The sequence below is a fragment of the Bubalus kerabau genome, chromosome 7, assembly GCF_029407905.1.
Source record: "Bubalus kerabau isolate K-KA32 ecotype Philippines breed swamp buffalo chromosome 7, PCC_UOA_SB_1v2, whole genome shotgun sequence".
Taxonomy (NCBI): domain Eukaryota; kingdom Metazoa; phylum Chordata; class Mammalia; order Artiodactyla; family Bovidae; genus Bubalus; species Bubalus kerabau.
Window position 1 is genome coordinate 48,572,175 of NC_073630.1, and position 16,994 is coordinate 48,589,168.

Consider the following 16,994-nt stretch of genomic DNA (forward strand, 5'->3'; position numbering starts at 1 on the left):
GGGAGTTGAACCCTGGTGGTGAGGGTCCTGGAGTGAGCACTCTGCAGCCTCTCTCCTCACCGATGACAGCACTCACTGCCTGGAGCACTTCCCGTATGATTTCCTTCAGGCCTCGGAACCAAGGGCATGTGGACAGGAGTACCTTCCTGACACCCGATGTAAGCAGTGCCCTCCAGGCTGCAGTCTACACAGCTCCGTGCCTGTGAAGTCGCTCAGTCATGTTCAACTCTTTGTGACCCCATGGACTGTCACCTGCCAGGCTCCTCTGTCCATGGGATTCTCCAGGCAAGAATACTGGTGTGGCCAAGCCCTCCTCCAGGAGATCTTCCCCACCCAGGGATCTAACTCATTTCTCTTATGTCTCCTGCATTGGCAGGAGGGTTCTTTACCTCTAGCGCCACCTGGGAAGCCCTACAGCTCTCTAGCCTGCTGTAACTTGTTGACTTAGTACTTAGCACTGTCTGACATATTTTACTGTATTCAATCAAATATAAGATTTTGTCAACTCTAAGACCTACCATTTTGCATCTCTAAAAAGGCTGGAAAATACCAATCATCACTACATGATACCAATAACTACATCAGAGATGTTCAAACAGTGTTATACCATATATCTATCTATTTTCTCACTGTCCTTCTATGCCCACTAGAATAGAAGCTTCATGACAGCAGGAATTCAGTGGGTTGGTTTATTACCCTATTTCCAGACCAGAGAGTCAGGTTTTCAATGAAGATGTGTTGAATTGAATTGAACCAAACCACTCTCTGTGAGGCAAGTACCACTATTACCTCCATTGTACAGATGAGAACAACTGAGATAGAGAGGTCAAGGAACTGGCCCAAGATCACACAGCTAGCAAGCTCCTGACTTATCTTCGGATAGTTCAGAACACATTGTTCCCAGGGGGACAAAATTTAGAGAGTTGTACAAAGCAGTTTTAAAGCTGCTTCAATTTGTTTTGATTTTAGTGTAATTTGGGTACATTGTAGTTGTTGTTGTTTAGTCAGTAAGTCATGTCTGACTCTTTGCAACCCCATGGACTGTAGCCTATCAAACTTCTCTGTCCATGGGATTTCCTAGGCAACAATACTGAATTGGGTCACCACTTCCTTCTCCAGGAGATCTTCCCAACCCAGGGATTCCTGCATTGCAGGTAGATTCTTTACTGCTGGGCCACCAGGGTATCCCAATTTGGGGGTGGTGTACTGTAAAATAAGTCTTCTACCCAGGCTATAAGCTCATACAAACCAGAACAAGCTTAAATATGGTCTCTGAGACCAAATTCATTTGTCTAATTCATCTGACAGTAAAGCATTAGGAAATGTTGAACTAGTCTGGCTGCTTGCTGAACTAACTGAGTGTTGCCTATGGTTCACTGTCAAGATCTCAGTTAAAGTAAGATATGACAGGGCCAGAACAGGTGAAGGGAACTTCTCGCTCATTTTAATTCTTGGTTCAGTTCAGGTGCTCAATCATGTCCAACTCTTTGCGACCCATGGACTGTAGTACGCCAGGCCTCCCTGTCCATCACCAACTCCCAGAGTTCACTCAAACTCATCTCCATTGAGTTGATGATGCCATCCAACTATCTCATCCTCTGTTATCCCCTTCTCCTCCCACCTTCAATCTTTCCCAGCATCAGGGGCTTTTCAAATGAGTCAGTTCTTCACATCAGGTGGCCAAAGGATTGGAGTTTCAGCTTCAGCATCAGTCCTTTCAACGAATATTCAGGACTGATTTCCTTTAGGATGGACTGGTTGGATCTCCTTGCACTCCAAGGGACTCGTAAGAGTTTTCTCCAACACCACAGTTCAAAAGCATCAATTCTTCAGCACTCAGCTTTCTTTATAGCCAGCTCTCACATCCATACATGACTACTGAAAAAAACCATAGCTTTGACTAGCATACCTTTGCTGGCAAAGTAATGTCTCTGCTTTTTAATATGCTGTCTAGGTTGGTCATAACTTTTATCCCAAGGAGTAAGCATCTTTTAATTTCATGGCTGCAGTCACCATCTGCAGTGATTTTGGAGCCCAACAAAATAAAGTCTGTCACTGTTTCCACTGTTTCCCCATCTATTTACCATGAAGTGATGGGACCAGTTGCCATGATCTTAGTTTTCCAAATGTTGAGTTTTAAGCCAGCTTTTTCACTCTCCTCTTTCACTTTCATTAAGAGGCTCTTTAGTTCTTCTTCGCTTTATGCCATAAGGGTGATACCATCTGCATATCTGAGGTTATTGATATTTCTCCCAGCAATCTTGATTTCAGCTTGTGCTTCATCCAGTCCAGTGTTTCTCATGATGTACTCTGCATAGAAGTTAAATAATCAGGGTGAAAATATACAGCCTTGACATACTCCTTTTCCTATTTGGAACCAGTCTGTTGTTCCATGTCCAGTTCTAACTGTTGCTTCCTGACCTGCATACAGATTTCTCAGGAGGCAGGTCAGGTGGTCTGGTATTCCCATGTCTTTAAGAATTTTCCAGAGTTTGTTGTGATCCACACAGTCAAAGGCTTTGGCATAGTCAGTAAAGCAGAAATAGATGTTTTTCTGGAACTCTCTTACTTTTTCAATGATCCAACAGATGTTGGCAATTTGATTTCTGGTTCCTCTGTCTTTTCTAAAACCAGCCTGAACATCTGTACGTTCACAGTTCATGTACTATTGAAGCCTGGCTTGGAGAATTTTGAGCGTTACTTTACTAACGTGTGAGATGAGTGCAATTGTGGGGTAGTTTGAGCATTCTTTGGCATTGCCATTTATAGGGACTGGAATGAAAACAGACCTTTTCCAGTCCTGGGGCCATTGCTGAGTTTTCCAAATTTGCTGGCATATTGAGTGCAGCACTTTCACAGCATCATCTTTTAGGATTTGAAATAGCTCAACTGGAATTTCATCACCTCCACTAACTTTATTCATAGTGGTGCTGCCTAAGGCCCATTTGACCTCACATTCCAGGATGTCTGGCCCTAGGTGAGTGATCACACGATCGTGGTTATCTGGGTCATGAAGATCTTTTTTGTATAGTTCTTCTGTATATTCTTGCCACCTCTTCTTAATATGTTCTGCTTCTGTTAGGTTCATACCCTTTCTGTCCTTTATTGTGCCATCTTTGCATGAAATGTTCCCTTGGTATCTCTAATTTTCTTGAATAGATCTCTAGTCTTTCCCATTCTATTGTTTTCCTCTATTTCTTTGCACTGATCACTGAGGAAGGCTTTCTTATCTCTCCTTGCTATTCTTAGGAACTCTGCATTCAAATGGGTATATCTTTCCTTTTCTCCTTTGGTTTCCGCTTCCCTTCTTTTCACAGCTATTTGTAAGGCCTCCTCAGACAGCCATTTTGCTGTTTTGCATTTCTTTTTCTTGGAGATGGTCTTGATCCCTGTATTCTGTACAATGTCACGAACTTCTGTCCATAGTTCTTCAGGCACTCTATCAGACCTAATCCCTTGACTCTATTTCTCACTTCCACTGTATAATCGTAAGGGATTTGATTTAGGTCATACCTGAATGATCTAGTGGTTTCCCCCATTTTCTTCAGTTTAAGTCTGAATTTGGCAATAAGGAGTTCACGATCTGAGCCACAGTCAGCTCCTGGTCTTGGTTTTGCTAACTGTATAGAGCGTCTTCATCTTTGGCTGCAAAAAATATAATCAATCTGATTTTGATATTGACCATCTGGTGATGTCCATGTGTAGAGTCTTCTCTTGTGTTGTTGGAAGAGGGTGTTTACTATGACCAGTGCATTCTCTTGGTGAAACTCTATTAGCCTTTGCCCTGGTTCATTCTGTACTCCAAGGCCAAATTTGCCTGTTACTCCAGGTGTTTCTTGACTTCCTACTTTTGCATTCCAGTCCCCTGTAATGAAAAGGACATCTTTTGGGGGTGTTAGTTCTAGAAGGTGTTATAGGTCTTCATAGAAACTTTCAACTTCAGCTTCTCCAGCATTACTGGTCAGGGCATAGACTTGGATTACTGTTATATTGAATGGCTTGCCTTGGAAATGAACAGAGATCATTCTGTTGTTTTTGAGATTGCATCCAAGTATTGCATTTTGGACTCTTTTGTTGACTATGACGGCTACTTCATTTCTTCTAAGGGATTCTTGCTCACAGTAGTAGATATAATGGTCATCTGAGTTAAATTCACCCATTCCAGTCCATTTTAGTTCACTGATTCCCAAAACGTCAACATTCACTCTTGCCATCTCTTGTTTGACCACTTAAATTGGCCTTGATTCGGGGACCTAACATTCCAGGTTCCTATGCAATATTGCTCTTTACATCATCAGACTTTGCTTCTATCACATCCACAACTTGGTGTTGTGTTTGCTTTGGCTCCATCTCTTCATTCTTTCTGGAATTATTTCTCCACTGATCTCCAGTAGCATATTGGGCACCTACCGACCTGGGGAGTTCATCTTTCAGTGTCCTGTTTTTTTGCCTTTTCTTAACGTTCATGGGGTTCTCAAGGCAAGAATATTGAAGTGGTTTGCCATTCCCCTTTCCAGTGGACCATATTTTGTCAGAACTCTCCACCATGATCTGTCCGTCTTGGGTGGCTCTACATGGCATGGTTCATAGTTGCATTGAGTTAGATTGATTCTTGGTAATTAATTTCTAATTACCCAGGGTGAGAGCTCTTCATTAGAGTGCCCTCTTCATGTGGGCTTCCCACAGGCTAGGACATCTCAGTGTTCCTTTGAAGCATAAAGAGGAAATGTTTATGAAGAGCTCTCTGATCCCTCATCCTGGACTGTTACAAACATACACAGCTGAGCACTCTTTTTTTTTTTTTTTTTAATAAAAACAAAGTATACTTTAATAAATCCCCTGCATGCTCATTGGTCGATCTTTATTGGCTGGTGGCTTTGCTCAATTGGTTTGCTTGCTGAATCCATCCAAAAGCCCCATGTCAATAGAGGTATGTTCACAGAAAGGGTCTATCATTTTATGGTGCCAATACCAGATAAAACAGAGTTATTTAAAGACTGTCGGCTGGTGTAACATAAAGCTCATTATTAAGGGCAAAACCACATGTTTATGCACAATTGCAAACAGTTACATTTAAATTGGCCAGCAGGGGCCCAGTAAAAGTGACTGCCTGACACTGCCCACCTGACGTTCCTTGGTTTTGAGTGCCTCGCATTGCATTATCGTTTTTCTGTACTAAAAGTGCCGTAACCTGTAAAATGAAGGAAACATAAAAGCAAGTGGCCTAGAAAACCCAACAGAAACATGAGATGCCACTCCTGGTATATTCCATTAGGTGCTTATTCCACAAGGGGTACATAAAATGCAAGGTGCCAGGCTTCTCACCTCAGTCTGTGTCTCTAATGGGAGGCATATGCCCACCTGGTCCACTGGAAACAGCTGATCAACAGGTAAAACGACCTTGAGATTCCTGGTGGAAATTTTATACAAGAGGACTCTAAGCTGATCTGGGCCCAGGTTGTGCTAAAGATACCAGCAATGTTTACCCTTCATGGAGTGCTTACTGGATGCCAGACACTATATTACACCCTTTATAAACATAATATTGATGTACACACACAATTCTAATCATTAAATCTCCTGTTTTCTTTTCTTCCTAGCACTAAACACTGTCTGATGATTGTGTATATAACTACTTAATTTTCTTACCCTCTGTCTCCCCAACTAGACTGTATATCTGTGAGACTGGGTACCTTGTCTTTCTTATTCCTTGATGTAATCATAGCACCTAGAACATTAATCAGCACACAGGGAGTTCCCAATTATGTATTGATGAATAATGATGAAAACTGACAGCAAGTCTACATGAGATATAATTACTCCCATTTTACAGATGAGGAAACTGAGGCCCAGAGAGACAAATGACTTGCACAAGGTAATAACATGCACACAGATCATAACTGACAGAGCTAGAATATAAATCTGGTCTAGCAGTTTCCAAAGATGGACCTTCTGGACTATTCTAGACTATACCATTTGGCAGTGGGAGGCTGGAGCTGGCTCTTTCTGGAGTGCCAAGCTTTCTAACTTCCAATTCAGTGACTTCGATTTGCTGGCCTGATATTTAAATGTCATGGCACCAGTGTTTATACCACAGAAGTCGGCACAGCACTACCAGCCAGGCTCCCTCTTAGGAGCAGCAGGCTCACCAGCCCCCTTCTGGATATCTGTGAGTCAAGTATGCTTGGTTGGTTTCGTGCCTCTTGTGTGCACATGTGCTCAGTTGCTTCAGTCGTGTCTGACTCTTTGTGATCCCGTGGACTGTAGCCCGCCAGGCTCCTCTGTCCATGGGATATCCCAGGCAAGAATACTGAAGTGGGTTGCCATTTCCCTCTCCAGGGGATCTTCCTGACCCAGAGATCAGACCTGGGTCTCCTGCATTGCAGGTAGATTCTTTACCGCTGAGCCACTGGGGACCTTTGTGCCTCTTACTGATTCTTAAATTCTCAAAGACCTCCTTCTTCCTCCTGGTCCCCTTTCCCTGAAACTTCTCTTTTTCTAATGTCTGCTCAGAAGCGGAAGCAGGAGTATGGTGGGGGCAGGAAGGGAAGCTGTAATTCTCTCAGTGGGCTGCTTTCCAGACTTGAGGTCCTAGCACTGCTGGGTCTTCCCATGTAATTGGTCCTTATTCCTCACAGACGGACACACAAAGAGCCCTGGGCAATCCACCCTCGTGAAGAGCTTTCCCCAGGGAGATCTGTGGAGGTGTAAGTCCTCCCTTCCTTCTTTAACCTTTCAGAGGTATAATTATCAAGAAAGGGGAGGACATCTACTAGGCTTCCCTTTTCCCGCCCCTCGTCTGGTTTGGACTGGGGCATTGTATCTGTCTGCGAGCCTTGAGAAATTATTGGGCTATGCTCAGAGAATACTAGGTGATGTTGATCACGGAAGCCCACCATCCACCTGCCAGCCCTGTGTGAGTACCAAGCTGCTTGTAAGCCAGGGTGGCAACAAATCTCTCAAGAGGCTGTTTGAAAATGCTTTATGGCACGTAGGGTTACAAGGCTCTAGCTGAACAAATGGAAAAATTAGTCTACCTTAAAATAACCAAGGCAAGTAATTTTCTATCACCTTGTTTCTTAAATGTACTTAACGTCTAGAATCTGGGCTTCCCAAAATATGGCGAAGGGTCATCAGTTAAAATGGCAACTTAAAGATAAAAAAAAAAAAATTCCACTTTAATAGTTGCTTCTAATTGATGCCATCAGCCCTTCTGTTCAGAATATGGGGAGTTAGGAATTAAACAACATCAATTATTATTTCTTGAATTGAATAGGCTTGAGCCAGTCTAGGAGCAGGAGTCTCATCCCACATCTACTTAGGCTCAACCATAGCTCTCCCTGACCCCTCCAGGGGTTTCCCAAGGTCTCACAGCTTAGGTTTGGTTTTCTTCAGGTTTTTCTTGAATGGAATGGTTTGCTTTCTAACTCCTTTCTCCAGATTTCTAAATTAGTCTTCACCCTACAAAGCAAGTTAGTGATGACAACCAGATGGACAGTCAGTCTTCTATTTTCTTGTGTTCTTTTTCTTTTTCTCTTCCTCTTTCTTGAATTTTTTTGCTCTTTTTTTTTTTACATTTCCTTTATTCATTCATTTATCCTATTCCATTGCTTCATTAAAGATCTGTTATTAAATAGATACAGCCACTATGGAGAACAGCATGGAGATTCCTTAAAAAAAAATAGGAGTAAAACTCCCATATGACCCAGCAATCCCACTACTGGGCATATACCCTGAGAAAAACCATAATTCAAAAAGAAACATGTATCTCAACGTTCACTGCAGCACTATTTACAATAGCCAGGACATGGAAGCAACCTAGATGTCCATCAATAGATGAATGGATAAAGAAGTTGTGGTACATATATAAATGGAATATTACTCAGCCACAAAAAGGAACGAATTTGAATCAGTTGAACTAAGGTGGATGAACCTAGAGCCTGTTACACAGAGTGAAGTAAGTCAAAGAGAACAAATATATATGGAATCTAGAAAAATGGTACTGATCACACTATTTGCAGGGTGAAAAATTGTACTGATCACACTATTTGCAGGGTAGGAATAGAGACACAGATAGAGAATAATGGATGAAGGAGAGGGTAGATGAATTGAGAGAGTAGCATCAAAACATATACATTACCATGTGTAAAACAGATAGCTAGTGGGAAGTTGCTGTAACACAGGGAGCCCAGCCCAGTGCTCTGTGACAACCTAAAGGGGTGGGATAGAGTATGAGTTGGAGGAAGGCTCAAGAGGGAGGGGGTATTTATGTAGACTTATAGCTGATTCACATTGTCGTTTGGCAGAAACCAACACAACATTGTAAAGCAATTATCCTCTGATTAAAAATTTTAAAAGATCTATTAAATAAAATCTATGCATCACAAACTAAGAATGCTAATTCCTATGGATACCAGGAATTTGGCCTGCAAAGGGTTTGCGCTTATGGGAGGAGAGCCACAAAAGTACAAGCAGAGGGGAAAGAGTAGGACACTGTTGGTGTGTGCAGGAAAGCCCCTAAGGGTTGGAGAAGGCTACATCTGACCTATGACCTGAAAGATAAGCGGGAGTTTGCAGAAGTAAAGGGGAAGAGTGTTCCAGACTGTGGCAGCAGGTGCAAAGGTCCTGAGGCACACAGCAGTATGGCTCCAGAAAGAGGCTGAAATGAGCACTGCAGGGTGGAGGTATGAGGCGACTAATGGCAAGAGATGTGGCTGGAGAAATTAGGAGGGGCTGGATAATAGGGATCCAGTACACCAAGGTAGGGAGGTGGGACTGGATTCAGAAGGTGATGGGAAGGCTGGAGCTGTGAGTGACGCAATGAATAAAAAGCGAAGGTGGGGTTAACTCATTTCCTACCACACACTCATGGCCACCCTTCAACAGAGGCCTCTGAGTTTCTCATGATGGCTGGTGTCATTACTGAATGAGTCATCTGGCCTTAATGTTGATGACTGGGGGTGAGGGTAGCGGGGAGGATGAACATGACTCACAGGGGGCTGAAAATAAACCAGCCCTATTACTTTAGATGCAAATGAGAATAAATGGAATTTCTGAGGCTCACTGTAACTGGTCTTTTTTGAGGAGGAGAGGTCTGGATATTGAGATACAGGGTCTACTGAACATTATAACATCTTCCCTGCACCTTTTGGCAAGCAAATTACTTCACAGGCCATGAAAATGAGTCACTAAATCCTAAACCTTGGTTGAGAAAAGCAAGTTTGATAAATGTGTTCAGCTACTGGAATAAAGACCCAGAATGCAGGCAAATCATGAAGTTCAGATGGTGCCAATGCAAAAGCAGCCCCAGACCTGCGCTTAGTGTTTCACACACACTCACACACACACTTATGTGCACACCCCCTCCCTTTCTTTCCTTGAAATATCAGTTGCAAATGTCAATGCCTAGAATATCTCATGCCTACAAAGTGATACAATTATAAGTGACCAAAAGGTGAGACAGAGGTGTGTTTAGGAGAGTTGGGGGTAGCCCAGAAAATAAAAAAGAAAAGAAGCAAAAAAATCAGTCAAGAAGAACCATGAATCCAAATATCACGTTTCAAAGTGTTTTAGTATTTTGTGGATTTATATCACTTCCAAGTGTATTAGTCACTTAGTCATGTCCAACTCTTTGCGACCCCATGGACTGTAGCCCACCAGGCTCCTCTGTCCATGGCATTCTCCAGGCAAGAATACTGGAGTGGGTTGCCATTTACTTCTGCAGGGCTTCTTCCGGAGCCAGGGATTTAACCCAGGTCTCCTGCATTGCAGGCAGATTCTTTACTGTCTGAGCCATCAAGGAAGCCCCATTTCATCTCAAAATTCCTGCAATATTTTTACAGATTTAAAGGACAGGATTGTACATGCCTGATTTTAGTCTCTGGAAAAACTTACTCTGATGTTATAACTTGTGGGAGTGACTAAGAAGGCCTGGCCTTTAATTTTTGGCCAAACACCTAGGTTACAGAGCTTAAGTCATTTTGGAAGGCCTGATTAGCTTGTCTAGGGTTAATTAGTACCTTTCTTAGGCATTCTCATCCACCTCCTATTTCATGACTGAGAATAGCAGAGCTTACTTTTGCAAATATAGTATGTTAAATCCAAGAGTTTTTAAAAAAATTTTAAAGGCAGACTAAGTGGAGAAGTGGAGAAGGCAATGGCAACCCACTCCAGTACTCTTGCCTGGAAAATCCCATGGAAGGAGGAGCCTGGTAGGCTTCAGTCCATGGGGCCGTGAAGAGTCAGACACGACTGAGCGACTTCACTTTCACTTTTCACTTTTATGCATTGGAGAAGGAAATGGCAACCCACTCCAGTGTTCTTGCCTGGAGAATCCCAGGGATAGCAGAGCTTGGTGGGCTGCCTGCCATCTGTGGGTCGCACAGAGTCAGACACGACTGAAGTGACTTAGCAGCAGCAGCAGCAAGTGGAGAAGAGGCTGCGTAGAGGACTCCCCAGTACGCCCTTAGGTTGATCCCCTTCAGCCAGCAGTAAACACACAATCCTCTCTGCTCTTTTGTCATGGAAGGGTTCTCTGGATGATCCAGACACTTCCGTGCATTTTTTTTAAAAAAGAATGAGCATCTTTCAAAATGGCACCTCCTGATCACCAATGACTCCCAGCAACGCTGAACATGCCCATCATTTGTCAGGGGATTTGGTGCCATTCAAAAGACATTTCCCAAGAAAGCACCTCCTTCCATGTAGTTTTCTTGAGTCAAACTCCAAAGGCCATCCCTGTTGTGAAAGCTGCCTCTAGCAAGAAGTTAAAATTGAAGTTATCTTGGAAAAACAGGAAATTATTTGGGGGGCGGGGGACAGAATTAAACTTGGGTAGTTTTTCTTCCTTTTCTCAATTGTACTTTTGTTCACAGCTTCAGCTGGGAGAGAGAGTGTTCACATTTAGTTTGGAGTTTATGAGTTCATATTTTATAATTAACGTTGCCAACAGGGGAGTTTGATTAATACCAAGCAGTGGATTTTGAGCAATGTTCCATACAAATTGCCAAATTTAGCAATAAAATAAATTGGTTATGTGAACATAATTAGTAGGATGACTACTTAAAATTCAAAACCGAATGTGAATAATTCCAAATCATCTGAGCCACAAATCCATTATTTGTATAGAAGAGAGAAAGTATAGCATTTGGGTTTTATTTTGCCCTCAACCACAATGTTATTCAGCACCAAGCTGAACATAATGAAACTTCTACAATGGGTTGTGACAATATTTTAGAACAACCCAGAAACACACACAGACGCATGTGCACGGATACATGCAAAGGGAATGTAATAAAGATAAGAAATGCTAAACTGAATTTCCATTGTAAATGTAAAAATCTATAACAAATTTTTACACAAATGCTGTATTACATTTTTCTGATGCACCATACATAAATCTATGGCACAAAATTACTCAGGAGAGCTTCTTGTCTTTAAATATTCACAGTACCTTATTGTCACCCTGGACTTCTCCGAGCCTTTGCTGAAGTTCTTTAATTTCTTCTCCCAGATGTTTATTTCGGTCCTGAGAATCTCTCAATAGTTGTGCAAGATTAGCCTGCAAATATCAACACATTATGAAATATAATCAGAAATGGAGGAGTGGAGAAATGTGAGGTTTTATTAGGCTTATTGCAGTCAGCATCCAAGCCCAGCTGAAGCACACAAGCCCTTTAGAGTAAACACATGTACGAATATAGCGAGTGTGAAAATCACGCCATTACAACCGCATGGAGGGAAATAAAATTGGCCATGAACCTCAATTTGGGGATGTTCTTTATTTCCAGAATGGCTCACAGACAAGTGATGGAGGACTTGGTCTTACTTGACATTTTTTTTTTAAAGAGCTCCTCATGAAAACTCTTACAAGCAGTCCTAGAGTTCAATGCTAACTTTGGGCCAACAATAATGGAAAAGTTTCATTTCCTTGTTTGGATAGTTTTTTCCTTCAAATAGATCATGTTTAATGAACTTTTCTTTGCCACCTTAATGCCCAGAATTTTGATCAAAAAAATCAGTCAGACAAGAGACTGGTGAGGTATAATGATTACAGAAATCAGGATCCAGGGTAATGCAACAACTTCCTAAGCTGCTTTGCTCACCTCCTTATTCCCCTGTTTTAGTTCCCAGAGTACCAAACAGCCAGCATGAGCGCCTTCGAGTCCAGTCTTTGTAATGGCATCGCTTCCTTAAGACTTCTTCCTGCTCAGACCAGATCCCGCTAGCCCACATGGGCAGTTCTCCCCTCCCTCAGTCCAGCTTCATCAACACATCATAGCCGGTTCCTCTGGACTGCTTGAGCATCCTTTACCATGCTCCCACCCTTCTCAGTTTCCCTGAACCTGAATTTACATCTGTTCCCAAACTATGTGCATGCTTTCATCTATTCAAGCTTGTAACTTACTATTCAACTTTACCTAATAGTAAATAGTCTAATGGCTAATAGTAATACCTAGTAGTAAATAGTCTAATAGTCTAATGGCTGCTGCTTCTATACTATTCAAATTTTGCTAATTTGTTCTAATTCTCACCTTGCTTATTGTGCTCTTATCTAACCTCAACAAGAAGAAACGAACTATTCAAAGGTACAGATTCTTTTTCCTCCTTCCTAAGCCTCCAAGGACATTGCTCCAGGAAGTGCTCTCATTTCAGCAAATGTTTTAAAGACTCCTGATGAATAAATGAATGAAGGAAGGAGGGAGGCAAGCAAGCCAGCAATCGGAATATGACTCCTGAAGAGGCATTTTTCAGAAACAGTCATACAAGGGGTTTGAGAGTCATATTTTAGATTCCTGCCCTGTGATAGCTGAAGAAATTCAAATCCAGAGACACTGTGGATGAGTGCAAATGCAGTTGGCTAAATCTCCAAAGACTTCAATGCTAATACTTCCAGGAATACTCAGTTATGTTAGGTAATCAAAGGGGAATGAAAGTGAAAGACTAATATAAAGACTAAACCTTGGCTCACTCTTGACTCCTCACTTTATTTCATCTCCCATATTCCAGCCATCGGAATATCCAGCATCTCTACTGTCAAGGTAGGCCCCATTCAGCTCCTCGCGAGCCCACCTTATGGCTGTTCTCCGCATAGTGCAGGCAGGACCCATCTCAGCATCGCTCCCTCTGTCGGTTCTCTTGGACTAGAATACTCTCCCTCCCAGATACCTCTTGGCTCACTCCCTGACTTTTTGAGGTCTTTGTTCAAAGTGCATCATTTCAAAGGGCCCATGTGGACCACTGTCTAATGGTGCAAACTGCCTACCTCCCCTGAATGCCCAAGCCCTGTCCCCTGCACTACTTTTTATTTCCATAGCATTTCCATCTCTTAACATACCATGTAGTTTACTTTCTTGTTTATTGCCATATGTTGACATATGTTTATTGCTCAGTGTTAATTTCCCGTCTCTCTCTCCCTAATAAGAGAGAAGCTCCGTTAAGGGCAAGGAACTTTGTTCTCTCTACTGGTCTACCTCGAGAACCTAGTGGATGCTCCATAAATATTTCTTAAATTAAAGATAATAGGTTGAGTCTGAAGTTTGTGGTCTTAGCCTAGAAATGTCTGGAATAATAACAAACTGAAACCAGTTCATAGAACGTAACGTTGCATAGAAACCCCGCTCATCCCCACTTGGCAGGATTCAACCCAGTCCTGTTTTCCACTTGCTTAATTGTGAACATTATTCAAAAACGTGACCTAATTCTCAACCCCATATTTGCAAAGCTCATATCTTGTAATAGTTTTTTTCCAATTTTCCCAGATTCCTGTCCTTATCAGATAAAAATTTGGTGAAGGATAAGGAAAATTCACCCCCATTTTGCAGGCAGAAGAGCAAAGAAACAAGAGATACTATGATCAACAGACGACTTTTGGAAATTTCTCCAGAAGGAATCATAGACTAAGTTGGGTCCCAGTTCTGCCACTAACTGGACTGGGTGACCTTAAGTAAGTCTCTTAACCTCTTGAGTTTCTTCACGCATGAAATGGAGCTAACCATACGTAGTTCATGTAATAAATTGATACTTTCATTGAATAATGAACCTAGGACATCTTCTACAGTGCTTGATGTATAGTAGGCACTGGTTAAAGGCTGGTCATCTCTCGTTGACTCTGCCCTTCCAGTGGCTCCAACTCACTCACTCAGTGGACAGTTGGGCAGATTGGCAGAAAGGCTCCTTGGATACAGCTTTCTCCTTTGTCATCCTGCCCCTGCACTCAGTCACCCATTCATTTAGACAACAAATATTCAGGGAGTGCCCACTATGTGTCAGGCACAATTTTTAGACTCTGGAGATACAACAGTGAGCAATACAGACAAAGTCTTGTGAAATAAAGTATTTCCTGCCATATCGGTGGGCAAGAAATGTCACAGCCGTCCATGATTTCTGGCCTCCTAATGTGAATGGGGGCTCCCAAAAGGGAGCACTATGCCAGCGATCCGGCAGATGCCGCCACCCCCTAAAGGCAATTGCTGAGGAGTGGGGGTAGGGGGCTGCAAGAAGCAGCCATCCGCCACACCTGCCACCCCTTAAGGTGAACAAGGAATTAAGGATGTAAACATTCTAGAAACAGGATTTGGCCCCAGATAGTTGAGGTGCATATGAAAGGAATGAATTCAGTGAGCCCAGAGGCTTGCATCTTCCCATACATAGAAGAACATTAAATTCCTTAGCTTGATATCTGGTTTTCCTAACTACTTAATAATCTTTGATGCTCAGACTGACTGCCTGGCCCCTTTATTGCAAACTTGTATATAGCCTGACTCTCTCCTGCCTCCTCGGAGCAGTTTTCTCAGAGCTATTGAGATGCTGCCTCCAGGGCTCAGACTCTTTAACATTCCCACCAAATCAAATAACTCTCTAGTTTCAAAGTTGTGATGAATTTTTTAGTCCACAGCCCCTTGCCCTTGTAAATTTACATTTTAATAGATGACATTATATTAACTGTATTATATTTCAACAAAATGAATAATGACCGATGAGTTAAATGATGAGTGCTATGTGAAACAAACGCAGCAGGCAAAGGGACAGCGTGTACTGGGGAAAGACCACATAAGGTGTCACAAGGAAGGCCGCATCTAAACCAAGACTTGAAAAAGGAGGAACAGCAAGCATGAGCCTTGTGGATATCCTGGGGCAAGTTCCAGGTAGGGCGAAGGCAACCGGCTTCCTTCTCGCTCTCACATCACAAGATTTCCACTTTGGAAAACAGTTTAAAACCACTAGAGCAGGTTAACCCCAGGGACTGCAGTAGAGAGATGATTCAATTCTTGATTTTCTTTTCTGGGTTCCTCCCCTCCTTCTTGCAGCTCTCCTGTGCTAGCACAAAGTATCACAAGCGGGCAGCCTCTCCTTTTCCTCCAGGGAACTCCAGAACACTTCCCAGACATTAGCTCAGCAAGCATAATCCCTCCCCAGCAGATGGAGGGACAGGCACCCCAGGCCACAGGGACTGGCCCAGAGGGAGGGTGCAAGGAGCAGCCCAGTGCTGGCTGGTGCATGGTTGAAAGTGTCCTCAGGGAGTCTGCTGGCACCTGCACGCAGCATCTCAGCACCCCATCTGCAGGAGACACAGCAAAATTCACCTTCACAGGAGCCTGCTTCTCTTAAAACAGTGGAAGAGATGTTCAGAAGGAAACGCTTGTGGGAGCAACAGTGAAAGTTAACAACAAAATCTGCAACGTCCTTGACCTGCTCTTTCTGAATCAATCACTGCTTGAGCCCCTTAGGTGGGTGGGAAGACCCTGACCTTGGTTCGTTGATGTAACCACAATAGCTTAACCCGCACAGCTTGAACTCGTGGTGGTGAAAGACCCTGACCTCCAATCTGTCACATATCAGTATTTGTGCAAAATACAATGGAGATCAACTCCTAGGAAAACAAATTGAAGAAGACCTCAAGGCCCCAAGTGTTTGTTAGATTCACCTGACATAAAATCACACGTACTGTCAGACTGCTAGCAAGGAAATATATACATTTACCATATGTAAAATAGATAGCCAGTTGGAATTTGATGTATGATGCAGGGAACCCAAAGCCAGTGCTCTATGATAACCTGGAGGGATGGGGTGGGGAGGGAGGTGGGAAGGAGATTCAGGAGTGGGGGGACACATGTATGTCTGTGGCTGATTCATGTTGATGTATGGCAGACACCATTACAATACTGTAAATTAATTATCTTCTAATTAAAAAAATATATTAACACCTGCTCTCAATTCCTGCACTTATCTTTGTCACAGGGACCAGAAATGGCAGCTTGCAGCCTTTCACTGGTCCTTAGGCCCTGCTTTGAAGAGCATTCAGCCCAGAGATACTTTCTGGTATTTGGGTGTTAGAGCAAGGCAGGCACTCAGTTTATATATCAAAGGTTCCAGTGATATGCGAAGCAGAGGACGGGGCTGCTTTAGGAAACAGCGATTCAGAGACATAGTGATGTGATTGTCAAACATTATTTACTCTGCAGCCTGGCTGAAAAGAAATCTACTAAAATAAAGTCAAGCATTTCGACAGTAGCTGCAAAACAATGGTTAATTAGAATCACATCTCCTCCAAGGGAATTCACCATAATCTACCCCAGCTTTCAAACTGACCCTTGGGGTAGGGAAGGGTGGGGGAGATCCCCCTTCTAAAGCAGGTGACTGTAATTTTCTTTCCCATTTCATAGGCTGGCTTACTTGTCAATACACAATTCTTTTCTATTCAGTCTTTCCACCTCCTCAACTCCCAAACGATAACTTTGAAAACTAGAAAATGACTATTCTGTTACAGTGCCTAATTCCTTGACAAACACCTTAAAGAACAAAAAAAAAAGAGACAGAGAGAGAAAGAAAAGTAGTACATTTCAAAGCACTCAAAATAGAGGAGAAAAGTTCACACAATTCTTTTGACCAAAAATAACACCCATGACTCACACACATTCACTATAAGCATCCATCAAGCTAACACGCGGTGCCTGCTTATAATTTATCAGCTATGCAGAGCGTTTGTCTCTGTG

At 42.7% G+C, this 16,994-nt stretch overlaps 2 protein-coding genes across 14 annotated transcripts in view; one reads left to right on the forward strand and one right to left on the reverse strand.

Moving 5' to 3' along the window:
* The window catches only part of SOD3 (superoxide dismutase 3), a 155,565-nt gene that overhangs the window by 122,661 nt on the left and 15,910 nt on the right, over window positions 1-16,994 (forward strand). The gene's annotated exons all lie outside the window — the stretch shown is intronic.
* Window positions 1-16,994, reverse strand: part of CCDC149 (coiled-coil domain containing 149) — a 118,909-nt gene that overhangs the window by 42,476 nt on the left and 59,439 nt on the right. For all 8 annotated transcript variants that reach the window (XR_008717013.1, XM_055588156.1, XM_055588160.1 and 5 more), the window contains one exon: window positions 11,453-11,560. Coding sequence is in view for 7 of the 8 variants with exons in the window: in XM_055588156.1 (XP_055444131.1) it covers window positions 11,453-11,560 (108 nt within the window). In the remaining variant the exon portion in view is untranslated. The remainder of the gene's footprint in view (window positions 1-11,452; window positions 11,561-16,994) is intronic.